A 19,947-nucleotide genomic window follows, 5' to 3' on the forward strand; every position below is an offset into this window, starting at 1 on the left:
CCAGACGCGTGACTTTTTATTCCTAAATATCAGGGACCTGTCAGCGTTACTGACATCAATTGCTGTGTGTGTGGACAACTGGCCTCCAACGGAGGAGACGATACCACACCAGGCAGTGAGATTGGGCTGAAGGAGCTCTTGGACTGGCAAGGAACAGTTACATGAAAGAAGGATAAACGTATTAAGAATATACAACTTACCTTATCCCGGGCACGGAATGTGAAGAACTTTGGAAATTCCCTCTGTTTGAAAATAAAAACAATGATGTTAGCCCTTCAAAACAAGTTACCTACCCAGAGAGTGCTCACAGGTCAGACCTGGAGTAGCACCACAGCAGAGGAGATGACACAAGTTGTTATAAGCTACTTTTTCAACATCACAAAAGGTGGTGGAAAATCGAGTTACCCCCAACAAGGCAGAAGAGGCAGTTTAAACCTGTCTTCACTGCTAATGCAATAGATGCTACTGGATTGGCTTTTGATTATTATTGTCAATTATCAACAGACAATAACATGGAAATGTCCAGGCATGGTAGTGGGAAACAGCTTCTAGTTCTATTATTATGATGATCACTGTGGAAACGTTTGGGAGCCATGCAATGATATTAACACCCCATTATGCAAGCAGAGGTACACGAAACAATGATCTGCATCTATAGCTCTCTTCATACTATTACTGCTAGAAATACGCTCTCCCCAAGGAAAACTATGATTTGTAATCAAATCACTTTATCCTCGTGTATTAAATAGTACTCTACAAAAATCCCCCAAATATAGTTAGGTTTTTCTGTTATTCTATTGCACAAATAAAATCCTAGCAAATTGTAAGGGCTTTACGTTTTTGTGGCATATTGCACGTGTCTTAGACCAGAGAGCTTCCTTCCACCTGTCCCTCCAGTTCCACCCAAGCAAAGCCAGCCATTTCTGTGCAGTTACGCTTTGACCAAGTGGAGGAACTTCCATGATGCTTTGCACCAACATGAGAATACCGGCCTCTTATGCTAAAGGTGACACGGAAGAGCATACACAACTTGACAGAATTGTCTTATTAAGAGAACATATCTGACTTGGAGTCACCGAATTTCTGAATCTTATTTCACCATCAATGAAAGATGTGCAACCCTAGCTAGATTCAGCACACCAGTGCATGGTGACAGACAGAGTATAAGACTCCACTGAGCAACACAGCTTTTAAGGCTAGAAGTAATCTCCTAGCTAGTCGTCTTCTTTACATCCTATAAAGAACAGCCCCTAGAACTTCACCTGGTAACTCTCAGTTGAATGAAATAACTTGTGTTTGCCTGGAGTGTGTCTTCCAGAGTAGGCAGTGCTACAGGAAATCCTGCCTGAAAATTCAGGAAATGGATGTATTAGGTGAGCCCACGAGCATCAACTATACTCTAAGAAAACAACCACTTCCATGTTTCCTCACTTCTCTTCCAAATCCCTCCTACCTGTCCTCCTCTGCACGCTGCCAATTTCTCCTAACATCACCCATGCTCATTCTATCTCTAATGTAATTGCTTTTCACTAGTGTTGTGGGCAAATATAATAATTAGATGTGCACACACACAAAAATTCTCGGTGCTCTGGTACCAAAATCCAAAAGAGTGCTCCATTTCCTCAGCAGAAGAATTATACCCCTGCTGCGTTCTAATCAACCAACCATCATCAAGACAATCAAAATAATTTGCCTAAATTAGCCAATCAAGACACCCTGCAAACCGCAGAATGTGAAAAGCTACAACAGAAATCATCATAGTTGATTATTATACTAATAATCACGTTAAAAACCTAATGAGATGAGGAAATTGGAAGCTTGCTGGAGCAACTCTCTATTACCTCAACATGCTGGGAACTAATTATATAGACTGTAATTAAAACAAAAACAAACCCAAGCCCAGGCCCTGGCTAAGTTAATAGTTGGTCCAGTAATAAACGGAATAGAACAGGAGACAGTAATAAAGACTGACACTTGCAGGAGATCCCAGAGGTACTCTACTCTACAAACTTTGCAAACAGCTGACACACCACGCTGCCTCCTCTGGCTGCAGAACCAGGAGCATCCTCACAGCACATTGCCCTCAATGGCAGCTCGGGGCAAACTTTTTGTGATGACTCCTTTTATTGTTTGCCTCCTCTGTGACCACTGACACACACTGCAGTGCTCATTCATAAGACTGTTGTTTATCATTCCCAAAGTATCAATTCCATTCCCTAAAACTTCCTTTTTTTAAAAAAAAAAATCAAAAACCTGGTTTCTTGCCTAAGGTCCCCATACCTTTCCAAAGAGTTGTTTCCTCCATAAGTCGCTGATGGATACCAGTACGTATCGATGCCTGTACTGTGAGCAATGATCCACACCTGGTGATACCCACATTTGTTCAAATACTATTTTGCTGATTTGTAAACTAGTCTTCCTTTTCTAAAGCTTGCTAAGCCAGGTGTGTTGAGCACAGGATGAATTTCTTGCCCTTTCAAGACTCAAACTTCCAGAGTTGTAAAGCAGATAACATATGGGACAAAATCCGGTTTATGCCTTACATTGCCACCTTGAAAACAAGGCTAAAGTAGCCCTCACTGATTACCAAGGCCTTGGGAAAGAAATAATTCTTAGCAGTAAGAGCATCAAACATTTTCCACATCACTAAGTCATTATGCAAAATGTAGCGAGTCACTTCAATTACTCTGGTAAGTTATTTTAAAGTCAGTAAGAAGCCACACCACACTACATAAGAAACACAAAAACTTAAGAGTATAATTACATTTTAGAATACAAAACAATACTGAAACAAACACGATCTTTACTGATGTGGCAGTCATGAGCCCAGCCAGGTAACAAGAGAGACTTAGCAGGTGAATGGCCACACTGAATACGAAGGACCCACTCCTGTATTTCAAGTTGGATGTGCGCTTAAATACTTAACTCTGAAGCCAATGTGGACATTAAATGCCTGACTAAGAACCCAGTGAGAAGCCCAGAGTCACTAACAACGTCTCCTGGCCTCAAGTCAAGAATACCACTGTGGTCTAGGCCCTTTTTACTTACATGAAATCTCTGATCCACCTCATAGTTGACCTGTTTCCTGAAGTCCTTATAAACGAAATGTACAAACACAGGAAGACAAGATAAAAAAAAGCAGAAGAAAGCTAGCAATTAGGATAAAAATCAAAAATCAATTAATTCAAGAATACAAGAGGTATCAAGATTGTTTACAATTGTAAATTAGTTTTCTTAAGCAAATTCATCAAAACCATCTCAAATTTTAGAGAACAAAAACAGTGAAGAGAGAACTAAACAGAGTTAATACAGCTTTTAATTTGGAAAAAAACACATCAAGCGTCAGTGCTATTACGAGCTAGAAAGTAAAGAGTTCTGAGCAGCACGAGAGACATCAAAATACCTTTTGTGCTACAAGGAAAGTCAGCCTCCGAATCCCATGTTCAATCAGGACCGATTTCTGTAAAAAAGGCAAGGCTGGAATCAGGTGAATGGAGTAACAGAAAATGAACACATCATAACCACGTCAAAGCCTTCTATGAACCGAAAAAGCTCTGCAGATCCTCCCGCACCTGTGCTGTAAGTTCCTCACCCACATCAGTCTACCTGTACCTCAGATTTCTCATCTGATGATCATCTGATAGCGCACATAAGCAAACACGCTAACTCTGAGGAGGTAAGTGACCAAATCACAAGAACATGATATTCCAGCTGAGCCACACTAGCAAGTAAAGCAGAAGAGTCATTACAAGTCTTGCAGGAAATACCCATTTGCCAAAGGAGGCTGGTCTTTTTTGCAGAGATTACATTTTGAAGGAAGCACCACAGACATGGTAAGGCCACGGAAAATGATGGAAAATGGGTTTTAAAGGAACCAACCCCAGGAAACATGTGGCACATACTTGATCTTGACACAAGCACCCAGACAGCCCAGCCCAAAGGACGGATGTGTCAATACTGCAAAGGTGCTAAGGGACAGATGTTACTTAGTTTTTTCAAACAGATGAGAGAATATCCATTCTGGTTGCTTCTTTATCAAATTCCACTAAGCCACATTTCAAACGAGTGCTGCCATCAATATTTGCCACACCACTGAACTTTTGAAGTGTTAATATCTTATAATTCTGCTCTTCCTTTCTCCTCCTTTTTCCAATTTAAAAGCGAAGAAGAAAAAAAAAAGAACAAAAAAGAAACAAGAACTCAGCTAGATCGGGAACAAAACGACCCTTTTCAGCACAGACTGAAATGTTTTACTAAGGTTAAGCCCTTTGAAAATGAGCATCAGTGACTATATTCATGGGAAGAGGAAGAAAATAACTTTAATAATGCCATGATTTAAAAAGCAAAAATTGTTATTGCTTTTAAAATTCCACAAGTGGCAGACAATAACAGCATAGCAACAGGATTCTGATTACATCGTAATAATGTGGGTCTCACAGCAAGTCCACAGCTATTACAGAGCGATTAGCCATCAGCACCTGGAGAAACTCCATTTACACTGACTGCCTCAATCTCCTCCACAAGTCATTTACAAGTATATGATCCTAATTTCTATTAAAAAAACCGCACACAACATGCTGGGACAAGAAGATTATTTGGACAATTTGGATCAACCTATTTGATAGTTTAATGTGTTTTGGAATTTTTTTTTTATTATTTCTTTCCTTTTATCCCCTCCCATAAAAACGCCTGGAGCATGATCAAGCAGATGAAAAGCAGAACTGGTTTTAATTTTTGTATTTGATGATTTTCTTTGCTTAAAGAGACAGGAAGCTGCTGAAGTCACGTGGATGCCAGCCCCATTTTGGATCCCCTCGTTTCTGTATTACCACCTCCTACACTGAGAAGTGAGGTTAGGAACTCCTCACTCAGCCCTCCTGTAGTCACTGCAGGTACCACGGGTGCAGTAGAGGCTCAGTGCCTGGTGGGATTATTCACATCCACCAGCCAGCTGAGGAGTTCTTCACGCCAACCAGAAAAGCAAGTGCAGGCAGACACCAGAGAAGGCTCTCCCCAGCGCTCTCAAGTAACCACAGGACTAACATTTAGTAATCTACAGTCTATCCCATTCTTATAAAGGAGCAACAGAACAAATCAAATCGATTCCACCTTGTGCCAGAAACATCACACCAGGTGGATGCTGCAGCACGCCAACACGAACAAATGTTAATTGCATTGCGACTATCACGATACAGAAAATAGACACCATTTCAATGTCCCTTTCCATGCCCCTGTTACTTATATAACAACTTCACACATTTTTTCAGAGCATCTGGGAATAGATATTGAAGATTGACCCGATGCATTTAAAACCTTAAAATGTCTTCTACCCTATCAAAAATTAAAGGAAAGAAGCCCTGACTTGATGGATTAGAACACAATGAGAAACAACGACTGGGAGGTTTCAGAAAGGTGCAGCTACATCCAGTCACAGAAGTAGTAAGGTTTTAGATGGGATAAATTAAGGATGTAACTGTTGCTTTTTCTTTCTCTTTAAAAAAAAAAACAAAAACAAACCACCAAAATCCAAAAAACCCCACAACAAACCAAAACAACCAAAGAAAACCCACCTGACTTTTCCCAGGGCAGACAGAACCGCCCTGCACAGTTGTACAGGGAGAACCGAGGCAACTTACCTTGCTTTGTGTGAACTCTCTGAACATGGCTGCCAGCCCATCATCATCAACATCGCTGTCTGTCTTAATAGCAACATTGAGAATGTGAATGGGCTCCTCGCGGGCAGTCTGCAATTTAAAGAAAATATTCCCCGTGAATAAATAGTTAACAACTTAACACCCGTAAGTTCTCAAAAGAGGGTCCCTAAATCTAAAATTAGTCCCCACTCTAAAATACAGATGGTCCTAGGGAAAAATTGCCTCAGCGGAGCACACTGTAAACCAAGGAAAACTACGAGGGAAATCCTTGACCAAGCAGCCTCCCACATTTGCAGTTTCACAGAAGTGGGAGTTAATATCTTCAGACAGCAAAGAGGAGCTTCATTTGGAGAATCCAATTCTGATGGTCACATCTGGCTTGGCTAACTCAAGTGTGCTTCATTTGGATGTAGAAAGAATGCGGGGTCACGGCCCCTCTTTAGAAGTTACAGTATAGGCAAGAGATTAGAGGACTTTGACATCAAGAAAGGTAATGAAATTAAGCAAATTCAAAGTGTAGGAGCAAAACAATGTGTGTTTTCATATCTACAACAAAATGAAATAATGTGGAAGCATCAATTACATTAAAGCTTTGAAAAATGACCAGTTCAGCATTTAAGAGCCTGCAGTTAACTGTGAAAAACTGAGTATGAACAGGAAGTTATCCTTGGTGAGGTGAGGGGGAGGTAAAGAGAGAGATCTGAGGACATGAAGGTTGATGGTAATATCCTGGAACAAGGCTACAATACTCACACACATCACGATCAATGGATCGGTTTAAAACCAAGCCCTGGTCTGGACACAGACCGTGCTCCAACAGAGCTCCCCACTGCTGGGGGGGAGGACATGGCAGTGGAGCAGCTACCTGTGTCTCTAAGGGAAACTGCTCTTCTGTCGCTAAGGATTACAAACCATCTGCTTCCTCTGCACCTGTTCTCCACATTGACATAAAAATTGAAGGGTTCCTCTTGTCTTTTCCTCCTTAGAAACAGTTTTAAGAGGTAGAACAGAGGGAAGAATCAAAATGTAATGTGACTAGGAAGGGTGTAAGACAGAAAATAAGGCAAGTCAGACTTAAGGTAAAGGCAGTTGAATATACAGTTCAACACCCAAATGCACAGAGAAGGTCTGGAAACTCAGTCACGAGTCTAAACTCTGAGTTACGCTGCTATGGATCCAGTAATTCTGCTGATGTTAAAAGCTACAAACTAAATTTACATGGAGAATAAGAGACTTTAGTAGTTTTAGAATAGAGTCAGAAAATGGCCACCTACTTTGAATCACCTGCTGTGGAAGAAGAAAACAAATTGCATACATCACTACATAAAGCTCTTAACTCCTGCTTCCAGCACTCGAAATAGTGAAAAGCATCTAGCCTGCAGTCACTGCAGCATTCTGCATGCCTTCTATTTCAGACCTATGAGCAATCTCCAGAGAAAAAACTACTGTACCTTGTCTTCATCATACAAGGAAGCACGGCCAGCTTCAGGGAAGGTTGGGCTCTGGGGAGGAGAGTCGCAGAAGCAACCCATCACTTCATCAAAGATTCTGAAATACACCAGAGAAGTATTAGTCTTCAGCACACTGCTGCTAGCCCACTGAAAGCACTAAAATCCACAAATCATGTTGCTAAAGAGGGGAGGGAGAGAAAAGGACTCCCTTCCTTTGCAGTACTGAAACTCAAAATATGAGGAGGCAATTCCTCCTCCACCAACCAAAGCACAGCTTGGACCTCTTAACATTTGTCAGAGATCTTACGGTTGCAGGCCCTCATGACTGCTACAGGCTCTGCTGGGTTTTTTTGCCTACCCCTAGAAGGTTGAAAGCAGAAAGAACATATCCTCCCACATATATACACGTGAACCAGAGCATTAGAAGAAATCAGCACACTTGCAAATGATCTCTAATCAGAAATTCAAAATGCTGATCCTTCTGGCTGCAAACTGCTCTTACAGCAGCCTGAAACTTTCGGTTATCTCCAGGAGACAGATGAGGGGATCCAAACAAACTTCCACCTGGAACTCCAGAAATTTAGCAAACAAACTCAGGATCAGTTTTTACTCACCTGACTCTAGACAAGACAGAGATTTTGTCCAGTTCTACTGGGGCCCGCCTAAGCAGCTGACAACACAAACGATCGCCACCCTTCCCCACGTACCTGACAAAATCTTCAAAGGTGCGGAAGGAGACCATTCCACCCATCCGCTGGCACGGCGGAGTGAACGAGTTGTCCAGCAGCACATCACTCACGCTAGCGACGTGGACCATCCCGTAGTGGTTGAGGTTGGAAGAGAAGGACATTCTAAACAGCAGTTCAATAAGATCACAGTTAGTAGGGACAAGGGAGAGAAGATCATCACTGGAAAAAGAGTTGTGCACATGCATATGTTGGACCACTTAAAGTGTGGCTGTTTATCCAATGTAAGTGTTTATGATTTGTTAGGTTCTCCAGCACGCCAGACCTGTCTTCTCCACAGTCCCTGCAATGCTGGCATGCCTCTGGTGCCGTTAATGCCCTTACCTGGACGTTGTCCCAGTGTACAGAAACAGTTATATGAGTTAGGAAATAATGTTATAACCCTTTAAAACAAGTGTTTCTTAAGGAGTTTCTTGAGATGACAGGCAAATTACGACTATCCAAAGTTGAATATAATTTTCCTCCTCTATGCATGTGTCACTTTACAGGTGGAATACAGAGATAATAACTCTAAGCTTTGACACTCTAAAGATTTAGTAAATTTTTACCAATTAAGTTGAAGTGTACCAATCTGTATTATCTTACTGCTATTTCTCTGGTCATACTATAACTTACACTCCTCAAATGCGGTGTGTACAGTGACCTCTCTAAAATCCTATACTGGAAACAGGGTTTTCTATAGTCTTACACTGTTATTCCTACCCTAAATAAAGTCCTATTACAGTGCCTTCCACTTTAACTGCTGACCAAATTAATGTGCTCCTCCATCTAATTTAATCCATACTTTAAAAACATTGCAAGTCCTCCTACTCATTTATTTTGCTCATGATTGCTAAAAGGCAGCAGCTGCTAAATAGAAGCAGTTTGCCACAGAACACATCTGTCTTAGGGAGCGGGGAAGGCAGAGCTCCAGACACCTACTACTGTTGTACTCGTGCCTGATGTCTACTGCCCAAGCCCTGAGCTACACCGCAGTACACATCACTCGTACAGGACCAATTCTTTCTTTAAGTGAGGAGGACTGGAGCAGATTTACACAGGCTCAGAGATAGGCACTGAGTAAGAGACTTCCATTTAAAGCAGGAGCTGAAGGTTGGTTGGTTGTTGGCTGAAGGTCAGCGTTCCTTCTGGGCAGAGGGCAAGGTCCTGAATATACTGAAGTATCACTGAGTTCTCATGCAGTTCGACTGCTATGGCAGCACACACCAGTTGTGTAACAGTTTGTGTTATTTTGGGGGTCTGAGACACTATTATTCTTTTCATGTTGTTTTTTAAAATTGTTATTGTCAAGACTAGCAGGGAAGTTTCTCACACAGTGAGCAAAAATCATACAACTAAGTAGACATCCTTCCCTACCCACTAGAATTGCGTTTTGTCTCCTCTGCAATAATTATTTCTGATTTCTGAACTGTGCTACAGAGTCATCTTTATTCACTGCGGGACCTTCTTCAAAAGCTCCCTGCAACATGGCAAGAGTTTCAAGCCTGCTCTGAAGAGGCAGAAATGCCGACTGGCACACCACAGTGCTCTGCGACACAGGAACCGCACACTCGCACTGGCTCCGCTCCCCCAGGGCTTAGGAAGACATGAACCAAGTTACGTTTCTGTCCTCCCCAAATGGTGCCACAGCGGGAAGCAGAAGACAATGGGGAGAAACAAAAATAAACCAGGGCACTGACTCAGCACAGCCCATGCTTGATTTACAACTTGTGAAGGCAAAATGATGCTCAGCTGCTGTGCTAGATCAGACACCCACGGCACTGCAGGTAAAGCAGGGGCCCAGCCATGCTGGCTATGGTGCTGCTGGCAGGCACACGGGTCAGGACCAGGCTGTGGAGCGCTGACACCGCTACTCACCGGCTTTACTGAGATGTCTGTCTTTTTCATGTACAGAAAACCATTGTGATACGGTCCTAAGTATACTGTTAACAAGTCTAAAGTATCATCAGTTTGATAAATAGCTCTCCATGTGTTAAGTCACTCTATGTTTCTGTAATTTGTCTCTGATTAAGAGCCATGAGACTTTCAAGCCCATTTTTACTCTTTTCCCCTAAATAGGCTTGTAAGCAGTAGTAAGTAATAGGTATTCATGTTCTGAAAGAGAAAAATTTTTCAGGACATGCCTTGGTGTACATTTCTTACAACTAATACAAAAAATACCACAGAACAGTAACTAAACAAAAAGACAGCAGACATTTTTCATGTATTATTTAAAACAAGAAATACTTTTCAACTGAGACACGGGAGGAAAAATTAGCATCCAAAACACAACAAAACATGCTGTCAGCTGTTTGAGATGTAGATTCATCTATGGTGTGAGAGAGGTGAGACAGCCCCAACAAAATCTAAGCTAGCTGCAAGAAACCAGAGCAGCAACAGGAATGCTGCGGGCTAGGAGCAGGTATGCTGCCTGTTTCACTGTGACACCCTTCCAGAGGGTCAACAGCTGGGAATCCAGTGCCAAAAGAGAGACCCTAGAAACAGCGTTCTGCTACAAGTTTGCTGTGTACCATGCTGCAGATGAGCTGAGTCACCTGGCAAATTTAATTTCTAAAGATTGCTGCATGCAAAGCTTTTTTACAGGGTAAAGAAAAGCTGAAAACATGTTTTAGACAAAGGGAGAGGAAAAGGGAAGGAATCAGAAGAGTTACGTTCGAGAGCTTCCCAAGTAAAGATAAGGAAACTAAAACAAAACATGTTAAAACATTAAGTATTAGGCTACTTCTTTCTAGTCTGTCTTTTCAAATTTTAAAAGATGACAAGTACCATACCTGTTTAGCGTGGGGATGTTCCCTCTGTAATCAAACAACCACAGTTAGTTACAGATTGGTTAGTGAAAGCCATAATACAGAACGATCATCAAGCTGGTACACATACCAGCAACAAGTTTACAATTTACTAACCCCAGCTTTGTCAACCATCAGGAATCAGGCAAAATTCAATTTCAATGACTCTGAGAGGGCAACCACCACCTGACTTCGCTTGCTGCGGCTGCCAAGAGAATGAGCACAGGCCACGCACATAACATGCAGAAAATACACCTCAGGAAAACACACTGTATTTGCAGGTACCCTGCAATTCCATGGCGTCTCTTATCGTACCCACTCCAAGCCCTTTGCATTCACAAAGTGAGCTTCTCAAGCAAGACCAGAGGGGGACATTTGCACTCCCTGACAGAAGGGCAAACAGCACAGATGCAAAAAGTGACCGTTTCGCACAGGAAGGTTGCAACAGGTTCAGGAAAACAAGCCAAATCCTCATCGCCAAACCTCTACGCTGAGCGGCAGCCCATGCGCTAGCTCCCACAACAATGCAGTAATAAAGCAAACACACACATTAACACCATGTAACACTTTGCATTTTCAGCATTCAAGGCCTTGTATACCGAAAAGAACAAGCAGGACTTCAGGCTAATTTTAGGAAAGTGTTACAGTTTCTTTTGTAACCCCAGTCCAACTCTTCATAGTTTCGCATGCAGACTAGGGCTTAGCGATGCACGTAAGGCAGAAGGAAGGAGAGGGTTACATTTTCATACCAGTGTAAGAACAGCACAGCCTAGCCCATCCCAGCTACATTCATGAAATTGCCGTTTTCCAACATTCAAAATAGTCAAGATTAAATCGGGGAAAAAAGTACATGCACAAGGGAGGCTTGTGCAACGAGATCAGCAAACGTAAAGAGATTGAAAGCAAAGCTTCAGGGAGTGTGTAACTGGACATTCACCCTCCCCTTCCCCACAAAAACCTGTAGGAGATCAAACCACAGACTGTCTTGACATCTTTGGCCACAGGCAAGACCCCAAGATACTGGGCTTTAAGTCTCAGTACTTAATGACCAGTGTATTTCCATGGTCACGCCACAAAATACACTGTGCCTGGTCCTGATCACAGACTGGTTTTGTCACAGCAGAGTCATACTCACTACAAGACTGTATTTTTGGTGCACTACTGGTAGAGGTACAAAAAGTTTCCATGATCTCCTTAAGCCATACAAGAGAAAGCACAAAACAGCCTAAAGAGGTAAATAACATAAGTATTTAATTTCATTTCGAGACAGTGGGGAGAAACACTGTGCTGTAGAGCCTATGGTTAGGGCTGAAAGGGCCAAGAGGTCTCAGGGGGTTGAGACTGGCTTTTTAGCTCGGCAAATAGTAGGAAAGCTGCACGTGGTCTACTTCAGCTGGAAAAAATAGTCCGGAGAGGACTGGGAGTTCCTACACCTGGTACAATTGTGCAGTGGTCCCTGGAGCGCTTTCAGAAAACAGACAAAAAACCCAGCAGAACAAACGCTCCTTTCTGTCTCAGAAAGGCTCCCTGTGGCCTTGCTCCAGGGCTCTCCAGCCACTCAGTATGGAGCTGAGCAGACTATGGCAAGAATCACGATGAGGAGAACAGAAGATTCAGTGGCTGGAGGTGCCTGAAAAGAAAGAAGTCTTCAAGCTGCACACTATGGGGCTGGCTCTGCACTACAGGTCATCAGAGCTGTGGAGGGCTTTTTTGTAGCACAAGCTGAGTTGTCACTTGTCACTGAAATGCACTAAGAAGTAAAGGCTTGGTATTTACAGCACCATCAGCCTTGTGAAAAGGCAATCCAGTCCACTCATGGAGCTACACCTCAGCAGCTCGACAAATAAAACACCCGTGGCTCGGCAGCCTGCTCAGCCACACCAGCGCAACCAGCAGCACGGCAGTTCTGGGAGCTAAGCAAAGGCACAGTTGTCGGAGCACGCACCAACAGCGCTTGGCACAGCCAGCTGCATGCAGCTGATGGCAGGATCAGAAACCCTCCGACCACACCAGCCCCAGCCCCTCTCCCTGGCTCTTCTGAACTTTTAAAATGGCCCTTCCTGACTGAGGAAGCTGATCTCGCTAGGAATCTGCTCCACACCGGTGCAAGCTCTGCTGCTACAATTCCTCGTCTTCAAGCAAACACATTTCCCTTAGCTCCCCACCCCCCTCCTTTTTTTTTTTAACAAGAGCGTTCTCCTATGAAAATGATGGCAATGCATGCAAAGCGCCACTGGTTATATCAAGCTGTGATTGAGTGCCAGCGCAGGGCAAAGCTTTTGAAATCAGGCAGCAAAGCGGAATCAGCAGAGGTTGGCTGAATAACCCACTTGTAGTTATTAACAGCAGTACCACAGGAGAAAGAGCAATTCCACCGGCTGTGACCAGTGGCATTCCTCTTATGTTTCTTCATTTCAGTCGAAGAATCTAAACAGAAGGCTGTGAAACATGCCTCAAACCATACATTTTGATTGGGTTTTTCCTCTCCCTCTTTCTTTCCTTATTCTTCTGCTCCCTCTGTGATTCAGCCAAGCTGAATCTGCTACTGAAGTCCAATTTGCATAAAATTATCATCGTTCCATTCAGTTTGCTGCCCCTTCAACAGCCCCTTCTTTGCTCTGTTGGAAGAGTTTGCCCTTTCTGAAACAGACAAGCCAAGGGAACTGCAGCACATTACTGCTGCCTGCTGGCTAATTAACATCAAACCCTCAGCATGGAACTGCAGGGATTTACAGGTGTCCTGGAATCGTTTTCCCCTTCTCCGTCCCAGTCTCCCGCAACACAGAGGGGACCTCAGGCTACCCAATGGTACACTACGAGTTACACACTCGGCTCTCCAGGCTGGGATGTTTAAGAGCCCAAAGCAGCGCAGCTGATTCAGTACTAGTGATATAAAGAGTGATGCGAGAGGTTGTTTTAGCAACTGCTTTGGTCCACAGAAAATGCTTCCATTTTGTCAGGAATTCAAATCTTATGAGTATCTAATTGTAAAATGATAGCAGGAAGGAACCTATAAACTCTGCTCTGAGTGTAAGCAAGTTTTGGTTTCTTATTCTTCTGTAAAAAGCACTGTCGGGAAATGGCATTATTTAATTTGCCTTTCAGCCTTCAAAATTATTTCTACCTGTAAGCTAAGGAAGAGGCTGACACATAAGAACAACCAAAGTACTCCATAGATGATAAAACGATCAAGAGACAGCAAAGGAGAGATCATGCACCACTCTTAAGCCTTGAAATCAGCAACATCGAAGTCCAAGTAAGGTATCAACAAACATCCACAAGCACAGAAAGAGGAGACACTGGGCAACACCAAGCACAAGATGGTTGAGACATTTATACTGATACCCTTGGAAATACAACACAATCAATGACTAAACCTGCATGCCACCCTCAGAAGCATCCCAGACAGCAGGATGCAGTCCCAACACTGAATTCAACCTAAATGAGTCTAAGTAAGGCATCTGCCTGTCACATTGTGTGCACTCCCAATTGCAAACACAACTACCGTTACTTGGTAACTGACAGCTTGTTTATCAAGTTTTAAAAGTAACACTTGCTTAAAGCTAACTAAGCCAATTATCAAAACTTAAAAGTCTCAATCTGCTGCACTAAAACCTTTCTTGACCTCCAATTTCCTTTGGGGTTCAACATACTCAGAAGGCAAAGCCCCATGGTATCATTACCATACCCCAGAACAAAGATATATCCAGCATCTCTAAGTCACTCTTGTCAGCAACTGTCTTGGCATCTGACAGAGGGAACACAATCACCTCTGAGTAAAACAGATCTGTTTTGTAGGAACACATTTACCTCTCAGTTCTTCCCTTCTTATCCTCCAGCACATCAGCTGCTGGGGAAGGAAAGATCAAGAGAGCATCTGAACAACCTGGCTGGGGAACGCAGTGAGCTGGAGAAAAGGGGGTGCTTTAGGAGGAGCAGTGCAGCAGCACAATTCTGCAGTAGGCTCCAAAAGCTGGCTACAGCAGACAATGTCCCAGTTTAATTTAAACCTTACAGCTTCAGACATAAGAAAGGCTGTTCAAAAGCACGAGAAGAGAAGGGGATTATTAGAAAAAAAAAAACTTCTCCTGTTGAAAAAGCACTATAATTCCCTCTCCCTATACTCGACACACAATGCTTCTTTGAACAGAAGATTTTAAGCTAAGATTAGGCAAGCACTGTTTCATGCACTGAACACCTAAGAGAGGCCTTTCAGTATCTGTCACCTGGCTTGCCATTCTCACAAAGGAAGCTGAACTCTCTAAACACCAGTCAATATTCCACCAGCTTCCCATCTCAGCAGGGCAGGCTGAACTAGAGGGAAGCAAAGAACAGCTCAGAACAGGGCTCATTTCTCTCTCACATCTTTTCTCCCCAGGACTCTGGATGACTGAAAGAGGCAGGTTATCCGCATGCAAGGGGCTCCGCACATGAGCATTTGTTTGCAGTACCCTGCTGCAGCATGTAGCGATCAGCATCCCGGAGATACCCTCGTATCGCTTCCTCCAGATTGGATTACTGCAACGCCCTCGACTTGGAGAGGCCTTGCAAACTCCATTTACTGCAAAAGGCACCAGATGGTTACACCGTACTCCTCATCTGCCTGGCACCGGGCAATAAGGAGCGCTGGTTTTGATCTATAAAGCCCTCTATGGTTTCAATTATGAGCAGTTTTTCTCCCTATGTCTTACACTTGCAAATCGGGAGCAGTGGGGATTCTTACAACAGGACGTTTTCTATTAATTTAAACAAATAATTCCCAAAGCAGTTTCTGCCCAAAAAACCCACCAGGAGCAGGTTGCATTTCTATTACTTGGGTAGCAGATTTAACAGCTTTTCTTTCTTCTCTGCTTCCATGTAAAGCTTTCCAGTGGGTAGTTGATGGCAATCGTTCAGTGACCAAAAAAAAAAGTCTGAGTGCTTAGCTGTGATTAGACAGAGCAGAAGTAGCGACTGTGATTGTTTCTGTTACAATTAAGTAAAGGCATAGTGGGGTTAAATACCAATACTAAAGAATTTCAATATAGCAACCATTATCAGTTTGCAATTTTCTCTACATGAATATTTGCTCCAGTAAAATTCAGGCCCTTAAATGTTCAGAGAAATCAGAAACAAAAGAGACCAGGGCTTAAAAGTACCTTATAAAGTGCTGAAAAACGTGTGGCATCATACAACTAACACCAGCTCCAAACCAGAATGGTCTCTTAAAGATGCCCTGGTACTTACTCCTGGTTCACCAGGACCCAACCCTGCAGAGCCTCAAAAAACATCTTGCTTGGTCAGCTGGGATATTTTGGCTTTGGGGTTTGTTCTTGGAATGCATTTTTAGCTTTCCAGTCTACAAGTTCATGCTACAGAAGATACAGAAAAACATACAATGGACATAAAACATGGTCAAAACCAACAAGGACAACTTAAGTAAGACAATGTCAAAGTTTCGAGATTTCTGTGTCTTGGGCTTAACATAAGGTCTGCCTTTACAGCTAGCTTAAATCGACACGCTCAGTGCTGATTTAAGACCCTTGGTATCCTGCTACCGGCTGTGCTTCAGCACCCAGCCACACAAATAGCCGCACAAGTAGGTACACACTGCAAGAAGCTGCATCAAGCAACAGGAGCCAAATCAATCACTAACAGACGGAGGTGCAACTCAAAGGAACTGAACCTGCCTATGTAAGCAGTGAATTTGTCCCCAAGCCTGCTTTCCTCTGCACAAGGACTGCGTTGCATTTTCAGGCAACCATTGGCACTGCTGATGGTTGAGAAGCGGAACAGAGCTTCAAAACATTGCCCCAGCAACTTCAGCATAAAAGGGAGAGGAGATTTCAAGACAAAGCAGCCGTTCCCCAAGCAGGTAACAGTTCTCCTCCAGCTGACCTTGTCCAATTAAGCTTGCGCACAGTAATAGAGCAGTGGTCAGCATGGGCAGGCCAAACAACCCCCAAGCAGAGGTAACTGAGACCAGCAAAGAGAAGAAATGGAGAAAGAATGGTCGGGGAGAGAATATTACAAAGGGACACTAAAAATAGTATGCAATTATTTACAAATATTCTAGAAATGTAGGAAACAGATGAGACCAAATGCATGTCCCATTTGTATCATGAGTGTTTTGTGCAGCTTGTTGAGGACAGTCATTCATTTCTAGCAAACCAGATTCTAAAAACCATTTCATAAAATGTACTGATGGATTCTCAATGAAGCGAGACCAGACCCCGTTGCCCAGCCTCACCAAAAATAAAATAAGGAAAAAGACGTCTGGAAACAAAGGAGAAAAACAGCACCAGTACCACGCTGCCAGAGCAGCGCAGCCCAACAGTGGCACCCGGCGGCCACAGAGCCTCACTGCGCCTCTCGGCTCCAGCGCGCTCCCCTGCCCGGGACAAAAATAAAACACCAACTAAAATACCCTCCTGAGTTCCTGCTGCAAATGCAAAACAGACGGGAACAGACTAACCTGACAAATGCTGAAGAAGTTCTGATAATCAAATTTGCCTGTTTGTTTTTAAATTATCTTAGCACTCACTAGGAGGTGCAACCCCTCTTCTGTAAGGCAGGGCAGTAAATAGTTGATGCTTTTGGTTGCAGCCGTGAGAAATACATTCTGAAAAATACTGACTGAAAACCAAAGTATGTCAACCCTAGCATTTCTATGCTATTTCTATGCATTCATACATGCATCTTGGTCTTCTCAGTCAAAAAAAACCCACATGCTAGAAAAGATTCCACCTTATCCAGTAAAGCCAGGTTTGAAAGCAGAGCCAATCACAGATACAAAGGGCTGGCAGGGGACAGAGACTGTTTGACTGTGCTCTGTTAAAATCTCAAGTGAGGGATTGTTCTGTCTGGAATTGTATCTTTTGGAAGGCTTGAGATTCAGCCAGAACTGAAGTTCTAGAGGAAAGTTACTACACAATTTGCACTTAAAAAAAAATCAGAAAATACATGAAAACTACATTTTCTTTGAATTAATCCAAACTGCAGAAACTACTACCCAAAGTTCCTGAGGTTTTAAATAACTTAGGAAAAGGAACTGGGTAGTGTAGGGTTTTATCTCAAATAACTTGTGCTAGTTTGAGGCACTGGGACTCTCTCTCCACCAATTCTATCGCAAGATTTCCTTGCCAAGATAGGATGTAGCCCCTCATAAACCTTCGATTCCAAAGCCACCTGAACACGGGATCTGACCTGTTCGGATGGGAGGTAGGTAGCATGAACTGGAACTCCACCACACACGTGTTATCCTTCAGCTGGCGATGCTGGACACTGTTTAACTCATAGGCAATATATGCCCTTCGAACATACACCTGGTTAGAGAGAAACTTGATCAGCTTAACTGTGCTAAGGAAGCACAAGGAGAGAAAGAAGACAAATAGTACACCAGAGACTTCAAAAATATTAAAAATCAAACAGATACCTCCAAATGAGTATCTAGACAGAACTCTAATACAACCAGAATTTAAAGCTATTCTGTGGAAAAGGCCAGTCTGGCAGGATACAACCATCAGCACAAGGCACACAGGGCAGGCTGACCACGTTCTCTGACAGCAGCTTCACTTTCAATCCTTTCAAACACCTAAGCCTTCTTCAAGCAAAGAAGATAGTTTGCATCTGAAATTTCAGTCAATTATGAATACAACTGCTGTTAAATGCCAGACTCCAAGTATGCCAGATTCTATACAACCTACAGCTCTCTTAATCTTGCAGGGTAACAGTGCTCAAAACAAATAATCAAAAAACCCCACCAAAACAAAACCCACAGAATTTAAAAACAATATTTTTCAATGGGAATAAACTTACCTCCAAAGCTGCCATCCTTACCACCTGGTTACTGTGATAGAAAAAGTTGGGTAGCACATCAAAGATAGATGTCTCAGATAAAATGAGTTTCTAGAAGAAATAACATTAAGCAGAGTTTTAAAAAAGAACTGCCTGTCTTGCCAAGAGGGTCAGGCAAAAAACCAAAAACCTCAAATCAAGCCTGACTAGTTCTGATTTCCATGTTTTTCCTGCTGTTCATCAAGGATTATAACTTTTTAATATTATATTAAATCATAGGATATCTCAAGCTGGAAGGGACTCGTAAGGATCACTCCCTGCTCCTCCCTTACCTGAAACTAAACCATATGACTAAGAGGGTCATCCAGACGCTCCTTGAACTGTCACAGGCTTGGTGCTGTGACCACTTCCCTGGGGAGCCTGTTTCAGGCACCGACCATCCTCTTGGTGAAGAGCCTTTTCCTAACATCCAATCTGAACTTCCCCAGGTGCAGCTTCATCCCATGTCCTATCACTGGTCACGAGAGAGAGGAGAGCAGCGGCTCCCCCTCCACTGCCCCTCTTGAGGAAAGTGTAGACTGAGATGAGGTCATTCCGGTATCAGTGCAGGAATGAAAACAAAAGTGAGGGGGAAGCCAAAAACCAGAACAATACCATTTAAGTCCACAAGGACCTGGGGTCTACAGATTAGATTTAATACAGAAACATTAAGATCAGGAGAGAAGTTTGGTAGATACCTGCAGGTTCTCAATGCAGAACTGGTGTCCATACATGTCAATAGCAGACAGGAAGATGGACTCCACCTGGTTGTGACGCAGCTCGTAGGATGGCAAATGGGAAGCAATGAGAACCTGGTAAACAGCACACACAAGGAGAGTCAGTGACAGGGCTGTGCTGCGCCATTGGCAGGAGGCTGTTACCTCCATGGCAGCAATAGTCCGCTCCACCCCAGAAGCGGCGACTGGTTTCTCCCATGAATTTTGTGGCACCTGGGTGATGCTGCAAAGTCTCTCCCCTCCCCAGCCTCATTTGTGTATCTGCTCGGTTCATATTATTGGCAATTCCCCATAGAGAAAAGGAACAGCTTCAATCAAGTTCCATCAGTGCATGTGATTTAGCACTGCAGAGCTGCTAGTCCTGGGGATTGCCTGACCGGCTGTTAATTGGAAAGCAGATCTGGCAGGCAGCAGCTGTGGGGAGGCCAGCAACGGAGACCGCCTTTCACAGCTTCCGAGCAGAGGAGGCAAGAGACACTGGTGCCAGGTATTAAATGCCCAACATGAAGGATACGGAGATAGAAAGAGGAAGCAGCTTGCAGGGGAAAATGAAGTGAAAAAGCAACATAAAGACATAGACAAGGACTGCAGCACCATCCCTGGCATGCTGCCGAGAGGTTCAATAACTGAATGGTTCAAGGACACAAATACAATCCTGAAGGAAACATAAGGTCACTGAGCAGCTTCAAACGCCCCATTCATTTTCAACAGTCAAGCTCCAAAATAAAAGGAGAGATCCCCAATGTGTCAGCTTTCCT

At 43.3% G+C, this 19,947-nt stretch overlaps 1 protein-coding gene across 1 annotated transcript in view; it reads right to left on the reverse strand.

Moving 5' to 3' along the window:
- ACACA (acetyl-CoA carboxylase alpha) overlaps positions 1-19,947 on the reverse strand; it is a gene marked incomplete at its 3' end in the record, with an annotated part of 81,053 nt that overhangs the window by 21,420 nt on the left and 39,686 nt on the right. Inside the window, exons 26-33 of the mRNA XM_010190908.1 lie at positions 19,151-19,264; positions 18,435-18,524; positions 17,823-17,941; positions 7,813-7,956; positions 7,106-7,202; positions 5,637-5,744; positions 3,404-3,460; positions 201-242 (exon numbers count right to left, since the gene is read on the reverse strand). Of these exons, the coding sequence (XP_010189210.1) occupies positions 201-242; positions 3,404-3,460; positions 5,637-5,744; positions 7,106-7,202; positions 7,813-7,956; positions 17,823-17,941; positions 18,435-18,524; positions 19,151-19,264 (771 nt within the window). The remainder of the gene's footprint in view (positions 1-200; positions 243-3,403; positions 3,461-5,636; positions 5,745-7,105; positions 7,203-7,812; positions 7,957-17,822; positions 17,942-18,434; positions 18,525-19,150; positions 19,265-19,947) is intronic.

Source organism: Mesitornis unicolor, unplaced genomic scaffold (assembly GCF_000695765.1).
Source record: "Mesitornis unicolor isolate BGI_N332 unplaced genomic scaffold, ASM69576v1 scaffold11718, whole genome shotgun sequence".
NCBI lineage: Eukaryota > Metazoa > Chordata > Aves > Mesitornithiformes > Mesitornithidae > Mesitornis > Mesitornis unicolor.